Below are 19,659 nucleotides of genomic sequence, written 5' to 3' on the forward strand. Positions count from 1 at the left end.
ACTTTATCGTCCATTTTTAACCCCAAAACGATGAACGATAACGGCGACGCGCGTTCCCGCGGGTCGTTCGTCATCATCGTTCATCGGGCTGACATGCAGGCCACCCTGACGATCTCGTCAGGTTGCTGCATGTTGGGGAATGGGGGAGAGAGCCCGGCGCTGAACGATATCGTTAATGATATCGTTCAGCGGCTGTGCTCAATGTCATGAACGACATTGAGCACAGCCTGCCGGGGACACACTACACGATATCGCTCAGGGAGCATATCGTGTAGTGTGTACGCACCTTAACCCTTTCGGGATGCCAGCGTCTGGATTCTGACCGCCGGGATCCCAAGCACCAGCATCCCGTACCCAACCCATCTCATGTCCTAGATATGCTTACATTTATATTTGTTAGCACTGTGTTTGTCACAATAATCACACAGCTCTATTCTATGGAAGCTTATTGTGAACAAGCTATAGAGCACATCATTATGAATGCAATATGTAGTATGCCCAATGGCGATATGAACACATTTGGAAGAGACTAGCTGCTCTGACGTCTCTGAAGCTAATCAGAAGTCTGTGTTCTCAAGTGTGTAGAAGATTTCCAGTCGCACATCATTTGTGAGAAGGCAACTTGCAAAAGCGAATGATCATTTATCATAATTCATCCAGCCCATTCAGAAATGTCCTCACGCCGGAGGAAATACAGGGCAGAGATACACTGACAACTCATCCACAGTCATGGCACGGCACAGGAAATACAGCAACCATAAGGGGCTCAAGCAGGTATGCCTCATTCATACACACCAGTCCCAAAATCCCATTAAAGTGCATGTACATGGGCAATTTATATCAGTTATCGAATTAACAGCAGATTAAACCTGCAGAGCCATGCATTCCTCCACACTCTTGTTCCGGCAGGAATAGCACATCTAAATGATGCTCTTCCCAATGAGTACAAATGAACCAGACTGCATGTAAATTGCAGGTCTCTTCCCTTACATGAAGACCATATGGTCGCATTATCATAGTATAGGTAATTTTCATTTTTCCCTTGATTTCTCAAACTGTGTTTCTTATAGGCCCATTTATTATAGAAAGAACAGCCCTATATCCAGCAAAAGGAGGTGTTTTTGCTAGAGCTCTCTCTATTTCAGCCCTCCCTGCAGGTGAAGCCAGTTGCTGGGTATCGCCAGCTACCCCAAGCAAAGCTTTCATAGGCCTGTTTTACATGGACTACAGCTTTATCTGCGACAGTAATACAAAATCTACAGTACCACCAATACTTAAAAATAGGGGCCTTAATCACATACTGTATCCTCATATCTGCATGCATTTATCAGTCACCCATTATAGCTATACATTACTCTAACGTAAATGGTTATACTGCCAAAAATTTCTATATTTGTTAAGAGATAAAATACTTCTTCATTTATCCAAGTATATTATTCACATAAATATTTTGTATCCTTTATTATATCTTCTTAGAAACCGGTCAAAAACTGATTTTTTTTTTTAAATTTAATAAAGTTTAGAATGTATTTTTGAAAATATATTTATCTTTTTTAGAAATATACCTAGGCCCCAATTGTAAAATCACCTCACATCACCTAATAGAAATAGCTCCCCCCAGCGGCAAAATATCTCCAGCATTATCACCCCTCACCCCCAGTGATAATAGATCCCAGTGGCAGAGAACCCACCCTCACTCCCAATGTACATGGGAAACCACTGTATTAGTGCCCCCCCATCCCAAGTGTCACTGTATATGTAATTCTTTATTTTTAATATATTTATTCCCAGCCAAAAAAACTTTTTGTGGGGCAACATAACCCACCTCCCCGTGCCAAAAGATGATCTCCCCACTACTCCCCCTCCCCTGTGCCTGAGCCCCACCCCTCGCCTTATTGCTGAGCACAGGAAGTAGTAGAGGGCCTGATGATCACACAGACCCCTCTGTATGTTCAGAGATGGGTTATCAGAGGGGAACTTCAGCTCTCCTCCAGCTTACTCTCCAGCCAGCCTCAGACATTACATGCTTTTTGTGTGCCCCAGAATGCCTTGCTATCTGTATTCTGGGGCACACAAAAAGCATGTGATGTTGGCGATCACTGACAGCCAACGTCACAGCTCAACCCCTTCAGAAAGTGGAAAGTACTTCTTACAGGGAGCCAGAGAGCAGCAGAGACTGCAGTCGCGTGGGATGTGGTTAGAAACAAACATGCATGGTTACTTTGAGTTCAGAATAACTGGCTTAAATACTTGTCACAATAATAAACACGTAATGACCATGCACTCTAGGCAACTGTTAAAATAAATGTCCAAATTATTCTTACAATAAAGTGTATCAGCACCTTATGTTTGAAAGACTGTCAGGCTAATGTTCAGTACTGTAATGCTGGGTACACACTAGGATGACCGATTGGTCATCAAATCGATCCACTGTCCTAGCGGCCAATTGGTAAGCTATAGAAGCTTACCAATCGGCCCCTTGAGGTGTGCGAACTGACATCACAAGTGGGCGGGCATTTACATTTGCCCGCCCAGTTGTGATGTCAGGGTTGGCTGTCCCTACAGCCAGTGTACGGGCGGTTGGCAGGTCATCCGTACACAGCCAGATGCACAGATATATTGGGAGCGGCTGTGCCTCAGGGCCTAACCGATATGTCTGTAAACAACGTTATTCACAGGTGCACACACCCGCCGATGCACTGGCAATATACTGCTCATTGACAGATCAAGTCATATCGCCAAGTAGGTACCCAGCCTAAAAAAAAAGCCAATCTTTGTGTAAAAACTAGATAGGTTATGTAAAAATGCAAAAGTGTCCACGTAGGAAATAAACTATGGGCCCGATTCAGACTTGCATGCAACCTTTGGGTTTGTGTACAAGTCCGACAGTGGGTGGACTGCGCGTGTGCACATGTGCTGCAATGCCACTGCGACCACGGTTTGAAGGCGGGGAATGTGTGGTGGCAGGGATTCCTGGCCCCGACAGAGGAGTACAGTTGCCAATTCTGAGTAAGCATAGACTTACTCAGATGAGCAATAACTGCGACCATCACGATGATATTCCGATGCTGCATCTGTGGACACAGGACTCAGATCTGCGATGCCAACAGAAGGAGTCTGAAGCCTCCTGCGGAATTAGCATATTTTAGCATTGCTGCTGCGTCCATAGACGCTGCAGTGATGCTACAACTCTGAATCATGCCCTATGTTCTCTATTAAAGTTAATTGTTCTGTAATATCAATTTGTTCAATGATAGTTCCACACTGTTATAATACAGGGTAAATGATAGAAAAAATTCCATTGTGTCTTTAAACAAAATGAACCGATCCTTCCAGTCACCTTAAATCATCCCATAAAGATAATCCACCTCAATAAACAAATAGTACAGCATCAAGGACCAATCAGACACTATGGCCCTGATTCAGAGCCGGACGCTCTGACCAGAGCGCTCGCTATGAATCAGGGCCCACCTCCATTAATATGGAGCGTCCTCCTGGACGCTCGTATAGCTGTGGGTCACCACCCACAGCATATACGAGCGAGCAGGATGATGGTCGCGATGGTCATGACCATCGCGACCATCGAAACTGCGAGCAAAAGCCTGCGGTTGAGTTTTTGAACCGCAAGTCCAGGAGTGATTTTGGCTCTATCAGAGGCAAAATCACTCCCACTGACATCACTAGTGATGTCAGTGGGGCCGGCTTCAGACGGTAGGCGTTCCCATGGGAACGCCTCCGTCTGGCAGCCACGCCCCCGGCACGCCCACCAAAGGGGGCGTGCTGTCATTCAACATCGACAGCACGCCCCCTTTGATGAGACACTCCGAGCGAAGGAAAGTCCTTCGCTCGGCGCGTCACGCGCATGCGCACGACGGAGCTCCCTCCGTCATGCGCATGCGCAGTGCAGACCATCGACCCACTTGCGAGCGGACAGCCGCTCGAGAGTGGGTCTGAATGAGGGCCTATATTGCCAGACAGTTTAGGTGAGATAGTGTAGCCAGCTGGTCCTTCTGTGCACCAATATACTAGGTTTGAAGGTAAGGAGTGGTAGTGAAGGATCACACTGTCTAAAGGCCCCTACACACGGTGCAATGTGTGGGCATGATAACGAAGCCGATGCGCGATCCCGCTGCTATTGACTGCAGTCGCTGATCTCTTGAACATGCAGAAAGATCTTGACCTGTCTTTCACAATTTAGCACACATCGTACCATGTGTACGCACGATGAACGATGTCATGGACGAGGAACAATTTGTCGTCACTTTTCCTGGCCACTTCCCTCCACCATTTTGTGCCAGCCGACGGGGAAAGAGAAGACGCATCGTGAGGTTGTTTGCTGCCAAACAGCTTGTACAATCGCTCCATGTGTATGCACAATATAGTTTATCCAGGAGTTCAAGGGAAATCGCTAACGATATCGGATCGTTATCTACATCGTTCCGTGTGTACCCAGCTCTAGATTTATATAGTAAAAATCAAGCTTTATTTGTTAACCTCCAGACATTAGCTAAACATTTTTTCAAACTTAAGCTGTTGATACACTTATTGTAAAAATACTTCGGACATATTTTTGCTAGTTGCCCAAGAGTGCATGGTGGTTATTATGTTTAATATTGTGTATAAGGTAGGACTCTGTAATTATAGTAAATATCTATCACTTTTACCTCAGCTACCCCTGAAAGTGCACAAAGCACAACTCAAAAAGCACTTTATATATTTAGTTTATCAAATATATAAGCAAAAATATGTTTGTCAAGATGATTATATAGAGCAATATCAGCGAACAGAATACACATTTCCAAGATTATATTGCATAGCACAAGCCCAATTATTTTAACTTTTTATATTAAATTTCAAGTGATTTTCTCAAATTCTCATTTATTCTATTTTTTCTTTTTTTTTAATTTATTTTATTTGGGGAGACCCCGGTTTGTATGAGGGATAGCATTCTAACTGAGCTCAGGTGGTGGTGTGGTGTCATGTACCGAATAAGACCTCACTCAAAAGACAAGTCATCCTCTTAATTCTGAACTACCATTTTAAAAAGTCAGGTAGAATATTGAAGAGTCTAGTGTTTCATCATTTAAGTACAGGTGGCCAGCAAGTAGCTAAAGATAAAACATTCATCTGTTAAGTTTGTGTACACATCATCCACAGGCCCATTATATTTTTCTTTTTTCATATAGCTCTGCTAATATATAAAAAAATACATAAAAACGGGATGCAGTTGAGATCCCGACAATAGGGATCCCAGCGTCGAAATCCCAACACCAGTCAGAGGACTCCCGGCGACAGCATCTCAACTAAGTATTGGGGTTAGGGGGGAATGTTAGGATTAGGGTTAGGCCGCGAGGGGGAGGGGGAGGGGGAGGTTTAAGGGGTAAGTGTCTGTATCCTAACCCTGTCGGGATGCCGGCGTCAGGATTCTGACCACCGGTATCCCGTACCCAACCCACATATACATGTGTGTGTGTAAGATTATAGAATAATATATTATATATATCCGGATTTGAAAACAGTTCAGACAGACAACAACTGCATCATCAAAGTTTCAGATGTATTATCACATCTATCCTCAGGTTGAAATAAGCATAAAACAATCTTACCTAAGATTGTTTTATGCTTATTTCAACCTGACGATAGATGTGATAATACATCTGAAACGATGATACAGTTGGTGTCTGTCTGAGCTGTTTTCAAAGCCGGGGAGAGCCGCCGTGTATGTATGTATGTATGTATGTATTATTATATTATATATATTAGCCATTGAGCACACTAGGGTGCGTTTAGTTAACATATGTTTAAGCTGTGACAGTAATGAGTCTGAACTGGGAAAAAAAAGCCCCTGCAATTAGTTCTGTTTTTGATATCACTACCAGTTAAAATGTGATCACACAGTATGTTCCTATATAAGTCTAATTGATATTTTTAACATAGAGGAGGGGTGAAAATATGCTGGAATTTGTGTTTAGATATTACTAAGCGGTTGCTTCATTTGGTGGAAAATCACAACATGGAAAATATGAAGAGACTAGTGGAAACCAAGAATGCATAAAAATAAAACCTGACCAAGGCTGGATATTCACTGACTGACATAAGAGAACACCAGTTACATCACATGACACACGCTTGCAGTTGGTGGGAGGTGTGCAAACAGTTCTTACACCTATATTTAATCCCAGTTGAATGGAGCCATTACCAACAACAGGCACAAGAAGCTTTGGGGTAGTGGCTGCCAACAGATTCCATCACTATAAATAAAATTGTGTGGGAGGAATGGCGCTATTACGTCAGATGCATAAAAGTACAAAAATTATCCAAGTCAAGGATAACAAAGAACACACACACACACACACACACACACACACACACACACAGAAGCTCCAGAACAGAGAGCAACACCCCAGGTAGGAAAGAGGAACTGCATAGGTTGTGACAGGTGCTAGAATGAACATTAATATTGGAGATACTGTAAAGTATATACTAAGTTTAGAGCGCACCGGTAGTTTCCAACAATAAACGTATCCTAGCAGTGGTCATATTTGTAGCATTTATTCTGCCCCCAATGTGCACGAAGAAGAATAGGATGAACCCCTTATAGGCTGCGGTGAAAGCTCCAGTGTGTCTCTGCCCTTACGACCAATGGAAATGTTATGATGGCAAAACGGTTTTGTTGGACTAATATATATATTAGGGATGTGCAGGCTCGGATAGGTTCGAGTTTGCACGTGGAGTTCGGATTTTTCCCTCCAAAAAAACGGAACTCAGAACGAGGCAAAACGTCATCTTACATGGACGAACATCATCATTCCTGGACAAAAGACCAGGAATGATGATGTTCGTCCATGTAAGATGACGTTTTGCCTCGTTCTGAGTTCCGTTTTTTTGGAGGGAAAAATCCGAACTCCACGTGCAAACTCGAACCTATCCGAGCCTGCACATCCCTAATATATATATATATATATATATATATATATATATATATATATAGAAGCATGAAGGTGCAGCACTCCCCTCTCAATAAATCAAGCAGAGACCAAAGGATCAATAGAACGTTTCAGTACTTTTAGTACTATCTTCAACCATATGGCTCCTGATGAAATGATTGATGTCTCTCTGGCCCGGCCAGGGAAGACTATAAAAAGTGGAGGTGTGGTCAGCCCTCTATAGCAAGTTCAGCGCCAGGCTTTCCTTGATGCTGCAGTACCCGGCAGTGCACTACAGGGACACGTGGCCATGGCCCCGGCGGGGGGGCACTGTGGAGGATTGTTCAAGTCAATTTTATAAGCAGGTTGGGGTGGTTTGATGCTGTGGCAGTCCTGCGAGACCTTGGAACCTCCAGTCGCTCCATTATAAATATGACATGGTTGATGACTCAGAATTTCTAAGAATAACTATATCCAACAGACACACAGTAACTCTATCATGTATTTTATCTACCATAACAATATATAATTGAAATTCTGGTATAGCTGACAGGAAGTGGCTGTAATTCACAATAGGTGATTTCTTATTGTACATTGGATTTATTCCCCCATTACAGCAATCAAAACTGATTGTTCCTTGAACTTGGTGATCAAATGCTATTACTACTACTACTTTAAGCTGCCCTTCTATCTACTCTTACCGCCTGCTTAGCCCCAGCCTCTAATCTCCTCCTTGCCCCCAGTACTGCCCCAGCTGCTATCTACCCTTACACCCTCCCTACCCCCATTACTGCTTGCCCAAACCCCATCCGTGCCCCCCAGTACTGCCCCAGCTACTTTTTACCCTTACCCCTGGCACTGCCTGTCCCTAACCTCCTTCTACCCCCTCCAGTACTGTCCCTGTTGTCACTTACCCTTGCCACCTCCCTATCCCCCCATTACTGTCTGCCCCTAACTCCCTCCTTACCAGTTGGTGCAGTACTGGGGGCATCTACCCTTACCACCTCCCTACCCCCAGCACTGCCTGCCCATAGCCCCCTCCTTGCTCCCCAGCAGTGTTGCAACTGCTTTCTGCAATTGTCCAGTCTGTACCCCCAGAACTGACCGCCCTTACGCCCCCCCAGCTCTACCCAAACTTCTCCCTACCTTTACCCCCAAGCTCTACTCCAACTGCTGCCTGCCCTCACCCCCCATAATATGTAATGGGACCCAAAAACAGTGAAGGACCCCAATTCTTTAAAGCAAGGGGTCCCTGGGACTCACAAATTTTTTTGGCCTGAGCGATCACTGAATATTAGCAAAGGGTTCTATTTTTTTATTTTCTTAGGTTTCATTTTGTTTTTAAAACACAAAGAATTTTTCCTGAAAACAGGTTACGCACTGTATTACTAGATGGTTTTGGTAAAATTTTAAGTCATATCAGTACAAACTAGAAAAGATAGGAGCCTGAAAGATTTCATTAGCACTTCCTGCACACCTGAAAAAAAACACCCATTAGGATATACAGTAGCTTAAACTTTACTTCCAATTTACTACACATAGCTGAGAGTTTTGCAGCAAAACTTCCTCAATGACAATTGATGAAGCTGGTTATACAATACAGGAAAGTGGTGGAAGATCGCTCAGCGCATGTAATCAGTGTAAGTGAGGTGCAGTCTGCCCACATGCGCAAAATCCCTTCTCTGCGTGCTCTGCAGTGACAGAGTAAATGGGAGGTCCCAGTGGCATGTGAGGGCATTTAGCAGCATGTGGATTCTGAAATATCATAATCCAATCAACCATTGAATTACCTAAAACTAGACTACCTTTTTGGATAACCATCATTGTTAAAAGAAGTGATTTTACCCCCACAGAAAAATGTGTCATTAATGATGAACAGTATTATTATCCTTATTTATAAGGCGCCACGAGTGTTCCGTAGCGCCTTACAAAATACATAAACAAGTAATTTGAGAAGCGACTTACAGTACAATACAATATAGGACAAGGACATGGATAATATACATTGCTACATAAGTGACCATAACACCTATATGAGATATGATATAAGAGAGCGTAAGCAACCAAGCGTTAGATGCCCTGGTGGGAGGTAGGAAGTAGATGAAAGTAAAGTAAGGAAAAGCACAAGAGGGGAGAGGGTCCTGCTCGTAAGAGCTTACATTCTAAAGGCGGAGCAGATAAACAGGTGTGACACAGATGGGGTAAACAGGGAAGGAGTATGTTGCAGCAAGTTATATATATTAAGTATATCTGAAAGACCCAAGTATATATATATATATTAAGTATATCTGAAAGACTTGTGGGGGTCAATCCAATTAGGTGCAAGTTGGGTTCTGCGAGCCATTCTAATGGAGAACGTGCACTGCGAATTTCATTTGCAATCCAAACATCGTTTTTTCAGAGGAAACTCACGTCTGTTTTGTGCACAAGCCCCTGAGCACGTGAATGGGTCGGGAAAATCTTTGTTTTAAAAGGTACAAAATGTCAGGACACAGTGTAGAATCGCTTGTACACCCCTCTCAATGTATTATCATGTTCTTTGAGGGGTCTAAATAGCAATTTTACCAATAAATACATGTCAGATTTCAGGTGAAATTCTCTGAAAAGCTCAATTAGGAGTTAAATGATGTGGGTCAGGTACGTGGAGGTGTGAACGATGTGGGTCAGGTACGTGGAGGTGTGAACGATGTGGGACAGGTACGTGGAGGTGTGAACGATGTGGGACAGGTACGTGGAGGTGTGAACGATGTGGGACAGGTACGTGGAGGTGTGAACGATGTGGGACAGGTACGTGGAGGTGTGAACGATGTGGGACAGGTACGTGGAGGTGTGAACGATGTGGGACAGGTACGTGGAGGTGTGAACGATGTGGGACAGGTACGTGGAGGTGTGAACGATGTGGGACAGGTACGTGGAGGTGTGAACGATGTGGGACAGGTACGTGGAGGTGTGAACGATGTGGGACAGGTACGTGGAGGTGTGAACGATGTGGGACAGGTACGTGGAGGTGTGAACGATGTGGGACAGGTACGTGGAGGTGTGAACGATGTGGGACAGGTACGTGGAGGTGTGAACGATGTGGGACAGGTACGTGGAGGTGTGAACTATGTGGGACAGGTACGTGGAGGTGTGAACTATGTGGGACAGGTACGTGGAGGTGTGAACTATGTGGGACAGGTACGTGGAGGTGTGAACTATGTGGGACAGGTACGTGGAGGTGTGAACTATGTGGGACAGGTACGTGGAGGTGTGAACAATGTGGGACAGGTACGTGGAGGTGTGAACAATGTGGGACAGGTACGTGGAGGTGTGAACAATGTGGGACAGGTACGTGGAGGTGTGAACAATGTGGGACAGGTACGTGGAGGTGTGAACAATGTGGGACAGGTACGTGGAGGTGTGAACGATGTGGGACAGGTACGTGGAGGTGTGAACGATGTGGGACAGGTACGTGGAGGTGTGAACGATGTGGGACAGGTACGTGGAGGTGTGAACGATGTGGGACAGGTACGTGGAGGTGTGAACGATGTGGGACAGGTACGTGGAGGTGTGAACGATGTGGGACAGGTACGTGGAGGTGTGAACGATGTGGGACAGGTACGTGGAGGTGTGAACGATGTGGGACAGGTACGTGGAGGTGTGAACGATGTGGGACAGGTACGTGGAGGTGTGAACGATGTGGGACAGGTACGTGGAGGTGTGAACGATGTGGGACAGGTACGTGGAGGTGTGAACGATGTGGGACAGGTACGTGGAGGTGTGAACGATGTGGGACAGGTACGTGGAGGTGTGAACGATGTGGGACAGGTACGTGGAGGTGTGAACGATGTGGGACAGGTACGTGGAGGTGTGAACGATGTGGGACAGGTACGTGGAGGTGTGAACGATGTGGGACAGGTACGTGGAGGTGTGAACGATGTGGGACAGGTACGTGGAGGTGTGAACGATGTGGGACAGGTACGTGGAGGTGTGAACGATGTGGGACAGGTACGTGGAGGTGTGAACGATGTGGGACAGGTACGTGGAGGTGTGAACGATGTGGGACAGGTACGTGGAGGTGTGAACGATGTGGGACAGGTACGTGGAGGTGTGAACGATGTGGGACAGGTACGTGGAGGTGTGAACGATGTGGGACAGGTACGTGGAGGTGTGAACGATGTGGGACAGGTACGTGGAGGTGTGAACGATGTGGGACAGGTACGTGGAGGTGTGAACGATGTGGGACAGGTACGTGGAGGTGTGAACGATGTGGGACAGGTACGTGGAGGTGTGAACGATGTGGGACAGGTACGTGGAGGTGTGAACGATGTGGGACAGGTACGTGGAGGTGTGAACGATGTGGGACAGGTACGTGGAGGTGTGAACGATGTGGGACAGGTACGTGGAGGTGTGAACGATGTGGGACAGGTATGTGGAGGTGTGAATGATGTGGGACAGGTTTGTGGAGGTGTGAATGATGTGGGACAGGTTTGTGGAGGTGTTTTATTGATGAGGGACAGGTTTGTGGAGGTGTTTTATTGATGAGAGGTTTTCGAACTTGCAGATGAGGGGTAAAAGTGTTGATTCCAACATTTTACAAACATCAATGAAAAACTACTGTACCCTAAAATGCTGGAAAGACTTTAATTTGCTGAAAAACACTTGCTTGCTATCATTTTTCAACCATTAATAAAACGTGCAAAATTTACATTTCATATTCATAACTAAATAGTAATGTTGTTTTAGACAGAGACTTGTCCTACTGTTTTTCCAACATTGACCACCAGTGGCAAACCATATCAGCCACTTGCATATGAACCCTTTGACACCATAACTACACTACCGATGCTTGGGGTGCTACACTTGACAATACACTTTTAATAAATCTTACTAAATACACTAGTCCCAGCACATTACTACTGAACATGGTCAAGTGTTGGGCAAAATACACTTTTACTAAAACTTTCACACCAGAGTTTAACGTCTTCATTAACATCTTTGCAGCATGGGGAGCAAGACGGTATCCGGCCATGTCTGAATTTTAGTGAGGTTTCTTATTGTATGTTATTTTTCAGGGTTCCTAAAATGTATCATTCTGTGACATTCTTTTATTGGACTGAGGACATATTTTTTCTGTCCTTTCAGTCCAATAAAAGAATGTTCTAGAGGTATATTATACCCCTTTTACACCAGAGCAAAAACCTGGGTTTTTGCTGGGTCTATCCGGGTCGCAGCTCAGTGTAAAAGGGTCCCTGAAAAATAACCCGTCAAGTGACCTGACAATCCAACCCAGGTAGCTACCAGGGTCGGACCCAGGATGGACCTGGGTAATGGTGCAGTGTAAACAGTGCAACCCGGGTTATCCAACCTGGGTCATGCCTAAAATGAGCCGATTGGTGGTTGTGGAGCAGTCACCTCCAACTTTTTATGACCTTATAAGTTTAGCAGGGCAGACCCAGGTTCAGTGTGAACGGGGCTGACCTGAGAATAACCCAGATCGATGGTGCTGTGTAAACGGTGTCTCACCTGGGTTGTAACCATGTCTGAAAACCAAGGTTGGACCCGGGTTTTTGGTGGAAAAGAGGTATTATTGGGTTACCTAAGAGCAGAAATGGAGGTACATCATTTGATATATGTATTGGTGACACCAGATAAAAGCACTGTCAAAGGTGGAAATGATAAGTTAGTGGAGCAGTTTGCACATTTTAGCCACACAAATTGAGGGTGCAGACATGAAGTAGTTATTCTATGCAGAACACAATGAAGGACATAAAAAGAAAAAGATTGTTTTGGCCTTGAAAGAGTTATGCCCTGATGTTTGTGGTCTGAATTTGTCCCATGCTGGTGTTGGTGAAACACTGTTTCTTCTTCACATTAAACAGCTTGTGAATTTATATTAATAGTATCATAGCCTAAATGTAATCAGAGGTGGTTACACAGCAGTGTGAGCGCAGCAATGGTGTGCATGTAAAGGAGTTACAGCTTGTAACTTTCATTGTGAATTGGTGCATTGCAAAGAAATTATCCATTATTTAGCCAACCTGGTAATTAAACAGTAACTATACTTACTAGTTTATAATTAAAGTAATTTGAAAGTAAATAAAAACATGATGGTCTATTTCTGTGTTACATAAATGCTGTGGCCACTGCAAGCCTACAAAATGTCCTACCTGTTGTGGTTATTACTACTGTATGGCAGGTTTATCAGTGCTCTGCACATGTTGTGTTACTTATCTATTCCAAGAGTAGTCATCAGCTGCTCACAGCCCTGCAGATTTCAGCTGCACTGAGGAGATGCTATAGAGAAATCCCTGATGCTTACCATAATTATACTTCTATGAGACCATTAGCATTCAGATGGAACCAGAGTCTACCATTGTTTGCACATAAGTACAGGGGACTAGGCAAGAGCCATTATAACCCAGAGTATAGTTATTCCATATCAGGGAAAACAAACAGCACGCGCGCACACACACACACACACACACACATCAGAAACATTGCTAAATTATTCTAAAATGGACGATTCAACTAGGTTAAAGTATCCTGACACCTTGTTTTTAATGCGTGTAATGTGCCAGGGAGCTATTCAATTAGAAGTGACCATCACACCTGGATATAGACCATCTCTCATTTCGGCTTGCGCCTCTGTATCAGCAAGCAGGAGTGAATGATTTTAAGCCCTATTTCAAGGCCTCCTAACTGAATGGGTCTCCAGCACATCACCCGCATTAAAACCTAATTGAATTACCCCCTAAAAATGTCAGAAAAATTTAAAAAAAGGAAACATTTCATTGCATAAAGTAATATACAGTGTATGAAATATCTCAGTACACATCGCTAGTTCCTAGTCACTTCACAGGCTGTGTTCTCAACCCAATAAAACATCTGCATTTATTTAGTTCTTATAATTTGACGTGTAAATACCAGGGCCCTCATTCAGAGCCGGACGCTCTGAGCAGAGCGCTCGCTCTGAATGAGGGCCGTCCTCCATAATTATGGAGCGTCCTCCTGGACGCTCGTATAGCTGTGGGTCACCACCCACAGCCTATACGAGCGTGCAGGTTGATGGCCGCGATGGTCTTGACCATCGTGACCATCGCCACTGCGAGCCGGAGCCTGCAGTTGAGTTTCTCAACCGCAAGGCCCGGAGTGATTTTGGCTCTATCAGAGCCAAAATCACTCCCACTGACATCACTAGTGATGTCAGTGGGCCGGCTTCTGACGGTAGGCGTTCCCTTGGGAAAGCCCCCGTCTGGGAGGCACACCCCCGGCACGCCCACCAATGGGGGCGTGCTGTCAATCAACATCGACAGCACGCCCCCTTTGATCAGACACAACGAGCGAAGGAAAGTCCTTCGCTCGTCGCGTCTGGCGCATGCGCACGACGGAGCTCCCTCCGTCGTGCGCATGCTCAGTGCACACCATCGACCCACTTGCGAGCGGACAGCCGCTCGCGAGTGGGTCTGAATCAGGCCCCATGTTCTTAAACAGTTCTTAATCTGTGAACCTTACCCCAAACAAGATCTATTAAAATAGCGCAATGCTGCTCTCAGGGAACTAGTTAAAAGTAAGCGTGTAGAAAATAATATATATTTCACACATAAATCAAACAATGCTTTAAATATAAAACAATGCAATACAGTAATTACCAACAGTGGTATTAATGATGTAGTGTATGCATATGCAATCAGTGTTGTGTTTTCAGGTCAGCGGCAGACTCAATGCTCTTTACAGAGGCAAAACGTGCTAATTGCAGACGATTATTTCTGGGAAAATAATAGCCTATGTAGAGGTATACATGCAATGATTCAAACTATTTTGCTTGACTGATTCAGTCTGGAATGATGGCATCAAGAAGCTAAATGGAAAGAACATAAAAATGTACGTATTATTCACTACCAAAAATATAAGTGTTTACCGGAAAAATATAAGAAACTGCATAAAGAAGAACACTTAGCATAAGAGCAGAGAGCACTTAGACTCATATCTATGGAGAGTGGGATTAGCACCATTATGAGAGCACTCTGCATGCAGTGCAGGCTCTATGGTTCATCTCATACTCGTTTCCTGGCTGTAGAAATTCAATAGCAGCCATATTCCGACAGTAACCTGAAGAGCCTGCACCAGCATTGCCCTGGATGCATATCCAGATTCCCTGTTGTCCCAATGCCATGGCAAAGTGACAACATCACAGCACGAGACAATCAGGGGAGGAATAGGACTCCTTCTCTACTTATCATTGCAAACTGGTGCAACATTGCCACTGATGCAACTCCCACAGTGATTGTTCTGTCAAGGGTACCCAGGTAGAAAATAATTGAGAACCACTGCACTAGAATAAGCTAATTTAAACAATTACTCCTATATTTACCCACAGTGACATTGGCACCCACCCATACCCACAGTGACCTTGAAACCCACCCAATCTCATAAATAGTAACTGAAGAAAGAGAAGTGAGGAACTTTGGGATAATGTCTGTGTGTTTGACATCATCACCAAGCAGAAGGTTTTTCTGAACTTTCTGGATAATGGGATAAAATATCCCATATACTGTGATGCCTCATATATCACTAGATTTACAATACAATTACTTATGGTGCATACACACGGTCAGATTTTTCTTCAGATCTGAACGATAACGATTTCAAAAATCGTTCATATCTGAAGGAAAATCTGACATGTCTGAACGATGAATGATGCGATATCTGACATCTGATGTGTTTGCAGTCAGATTTGGACGATTCCATTAATTTTAATGCAGTCAAAAATCGTTCATAGTTCAAATTGTTGGTCAAATCGTTCATCTGACAAATCTGACCGTGTATATGCACCTTTAGAAAAGGCAGCACAACAGGATCTTGTGAATGATTAACTTTTCATGCTACAAACATTTTGTTCATGCTCAATCAATACTAAAAAGTTGTAACAAATCACAACAAACAGTATTGGGGTAAATTTACTAAAGTGAGGTGCCTACACACATGGCAATGTGCTGCCGATCCGACAATGTGTACTATGTCCCTTGAAACTCCCCCGGCAGCTCCCCGCCAGTCCTGCTCACAATTTGGCACACGATTTGGTGTATGAACAAAAGATACATCATGTATCCTTTCTTTTTGTTCAGTGCATCGTATCCCAGATTGGCAGATCTGCCCTACAGCAGGGCAGATCTGAAGATGCGATGTGTGCGACCAGCGGGGACGTGCATCGTGATCGTGAGTGGGGACTCACGATTAGGACATATTTTACACGATCTGTCGTTCTGAAGCGTCGGAATCGGCCAGATCGGGTAAAATATCGCCATGTGTGTAGGCACCTTGAGAGTTTTTAGAAGTGGAGAGCAGATTCTACTTAACATTTAACTAGCACTTTCTATAGAAGATAATAGCTAGAATCTGATAGGTTGCTATGGGCAACATCTCCTCTTCTAAAAACTCTCACTTTAGTAAATATACCCCTTATGCATCTATAATCTTACAGAAGAACATAACAGCAGGTGTACCAAGATGAAATATAACAAATTACTTAGAAAGTGAACAAAGCCCTGTCAAGACAGGGAAATAAGTCAGTCAGTTGGCATATAGAATAGCCCATGAAAACGACATACTTTATAAACAAACAGATATGTTAAAAGAAAGATATAATAACTCAAATATAGTGTCTTTTTTTTTTTTTTACTTCATTATACAAATAGTTTTATATAATAGACCCAAAACTAGGGAGTAACGCTACAGTATTATTTGCAATAAACATTAAAACTATTTGTACAAAGACAAAATCATTAAAATGTATACTAATAACTGAATGTTGTTTATATTATTCATTATATAACAGGTCACTTGTTATCGACAGATCTCCAGCTCTCTGATTCTTAAGGTGCTAGTGCCTAACCCTAAACCTAACAGTTACCGTTGGGATGCCAGCAGTTGGGATTCTGATGCTGGGATTCTGAGTGCTGGTGGGATTCTGATGCCAGTGCTCTGAGCACTGGCATCCTGACTGCAGGGATGGTAACTACATCCCATTTCAAGCAATTTATTGCCTAACTTTGGGGGCGATTCAAATCAGCAGGAGTTGGATAGCGCCGGGAAGTTGGACCCGGAGCTATTCAATTCAGAGTGCTATTAGGTCGACTAAATGATTTCTTCTTGCACCCTCCAGAAGGTGCGAGGAGAGATCCAACTAAAGTGCCGGATGCAAGGCTGTTTTATCCGGCTTAGCGCTGCGTTAAAAGCCTCGCAATCGGCACTTCAGTCATAGAATGGCGGTTACCGCAACCAAACTCCCAGCTTAAGGCGCAGTAAGCCGCATTCTCCGAGTTAAATTGTAAACGCCCGCTGAATTGAATAGCTCTTGGACCAACTTCCCGATGCAATTCAATTCGCGCTGAATTGAACTGCCCCCATAGACTAATGCTGGCCACACACAGCGATATTTTACCCGATCTGGCCGATTCCGACACATTGGAATGACAGATCGTGTAAAATATGGGCAAATCCTGAGTAAATCGTTGAGTCCCCACTCACGATGCGCGTCCCCGCTGGTCGCACATCGCATCTTCAGATCTGCCGTGCACTACTGCACGGCAGATCTGACAATCTAGGAAGCGATGCACAGTTTAAAGTCTGGATGCAGGAGAGATCGTTTGATGATTGGACACCAAATTGTGTGCAGATCGTGTGCAGAGCTGCCGGGGAGAGTTTCAAGGAAAATCGTACACATCGGCTGATCGTGTGCAGATCACCATGTTATGTGTTTAGTTGCTATAGCTAGCGATAAAGTGCTAGGGGAAGTAGCTACATAAAAAGCTGCACATTAAGATGATTTATTACATAAAAACTTACCAGCCACAGGCAATACTAAAATGTGATTACTCAGCCACTAGCAGCAATATTCTAATCTAAGATCCCTGACTGGCAGGTTTAACAAGCCATGACTGACAGGCACTCAGTTTTACGGTCATGTGACACAATCACTAACAAGACACGTGACTTCACACAAAAACAGATTGGCTGAGTGAGCTCCTTGTGGTTCTACCATATGAGGACAGTGAAGAGACTGTCATCAATCACAAAATAGTACTGCTCAAGTACAAAAAAAATAACAGGCACTCACCAAAAATAATAAATTAAGTTATGACGCTAGAATTGTTGGATTATTTTTAGAATATACTATAAAAAAAAAAACAGCACTCAGGAACAGTTGCAATAAACCAAGTGTGTGTATTGTGCAATCTAGCTAGTTTGCATACTCTTATATAATCCAGCGCTATGCATGGTGAGCCAAGACTGAGTTGAATAGGTCCAGGGAGTCAATTAGCTGCAGGGTTTAATTGAATATGCCCCTAGGTTAATTGCAATAGTTGCAGAGTGTCATCTTTTTTGCATATTCTCTCTCTATAGATGAGGAGAAAATAACACACAAATCATATCATTTCCCATACACTACCAATGACTGACAATGGGTTGTGCCTTTTCCACCAGATACTGTGGCTACATATACTATTATCTCAACAGTATTTTCTATGTACAACCTGGATAATGTGTGTATCTCTAAGATAATATATGTGTGTGTGTGATAACTGGAGGAACACCCTACAGGGAAGGACATTTACACTGGATATTATAGTGCATGCATGAGCACAGCTAACCATACATAGGCTATAAAGATGTAAATCTTAAAGGCAAAATATAATTCATTTCCCCACCATGTGAATATGATAAAAGTTAAAAACAAATATCCCCTGATGTTTAGCCATGGCATGGGCCTGTGTCTATTGTACAGCATATGCTACAACTAATATCTCATCTCATTTACATCGCCGCATAACGTTACTGCTGCTATATAATCCCAGCGGGCACAGCCCGGAATGCCGCTTCGTGTCCTCCTCACTAGTGTACGGCCGTCGGATCACAACACTTTGGCCTAGTGCGTAAGGCGCATCCCCGAGCCTCGCGTAGAGGCCTGCCGCCCATTGAGGACGCATTTCCCCCGTACCTGCTGGTATCTCCTGCCGCTCTGCTCAGACATATCTGCAGAAGGTGGCCCGGAGCAGGGAGCGTTGGGTCCGGTGACAGAAAGACCGAGGTGGTGTCGGCGGCTGTGAGGAAGAGATCCGGGAACTAATGATGATACAGAGAGATGGCTAATTCTGCCCTATGGGAGGAGGAGGAGGAGGAGAGAGAACAGCAAGGAGGAGACTCAGACTGACACAGAGGAGGAAATAGTGTGTACACAGCAATGTACAGGGCGGCTGCTGACTAGTGTACATAACCCCCATACACTAAAGCAAAGCACAGGCTGACCACTGTGTATGTATGTCACATCCGCACCTAGCTTACCATACACTAACAGCAAAGCACAGGCTGACCACTGTGTATGTATGTATGTAACATCCGCAACTAGCTTACTATACACTATCAGCAAAGCACAGGCTGACCACCGTGTATGTATGTAACATCCGCACCTAGTTTACTATACACTATCAGCAAAGCACAGGCTGACCACCGTGTATGTATGTAACATCCACACCTAGCTTACCATACACTAACAGCAAAGCACAGGCTGACCACTGTGTATGTATGTATGTAACATCCACACCTAGCTTACCATACACTAACAGCAAAGCACAGGCTGACCACTGTGTATGTATGTATGTAACATCCACACCTAGCTTACCATACACTAACAGCAAAGCACAGGCTGACCACTGTGTATGTATGTCACATCCGCACCTAGCTTACCATACAC

General features: G+C 44.2%; 1 protein-coding gene across 1 annotated transcript in view; it reads right to left on the bottom strand.

Moving 5' to 3' along the window:
• The window catches only part of NDFIP1 (Nedd4 family interacting protein 1), a 71,789-nt gene extending 52,679 nt beyond the window's left edge, over nt 1–19,110 (bottom strand). The window contains exon 1 of the mRNA XM_088444118.1: nt 18,907–19,110. Within this exon, the coding sequence (XP_088300244.1) occupies nt 18,907–18,939 (33 nt within the window). The 5' untranslated portion in view covers nt 18,940–19,110. The remainder of the gene's footprint in view (nt 1–18,906) is intronic.
• Nucleotides 19,111–19,659: the final 549 nt, after the last annotated feature.

Source organism: Taudactylus pleione, unplaced genomic scaffold (genome assembly GCF_031769625.1).
Source record: "Taudactylus pleione unplaced genomic scaffold, aTauple2 ptg000349l, whole genome shotgun sequence".
NCBI classification, from domain to species: Eukaryota; Metazoa; Chordata; class Amphibia; order Anura; family Myobatrachidae; genus Taudactylus; species Taudactylus pleione.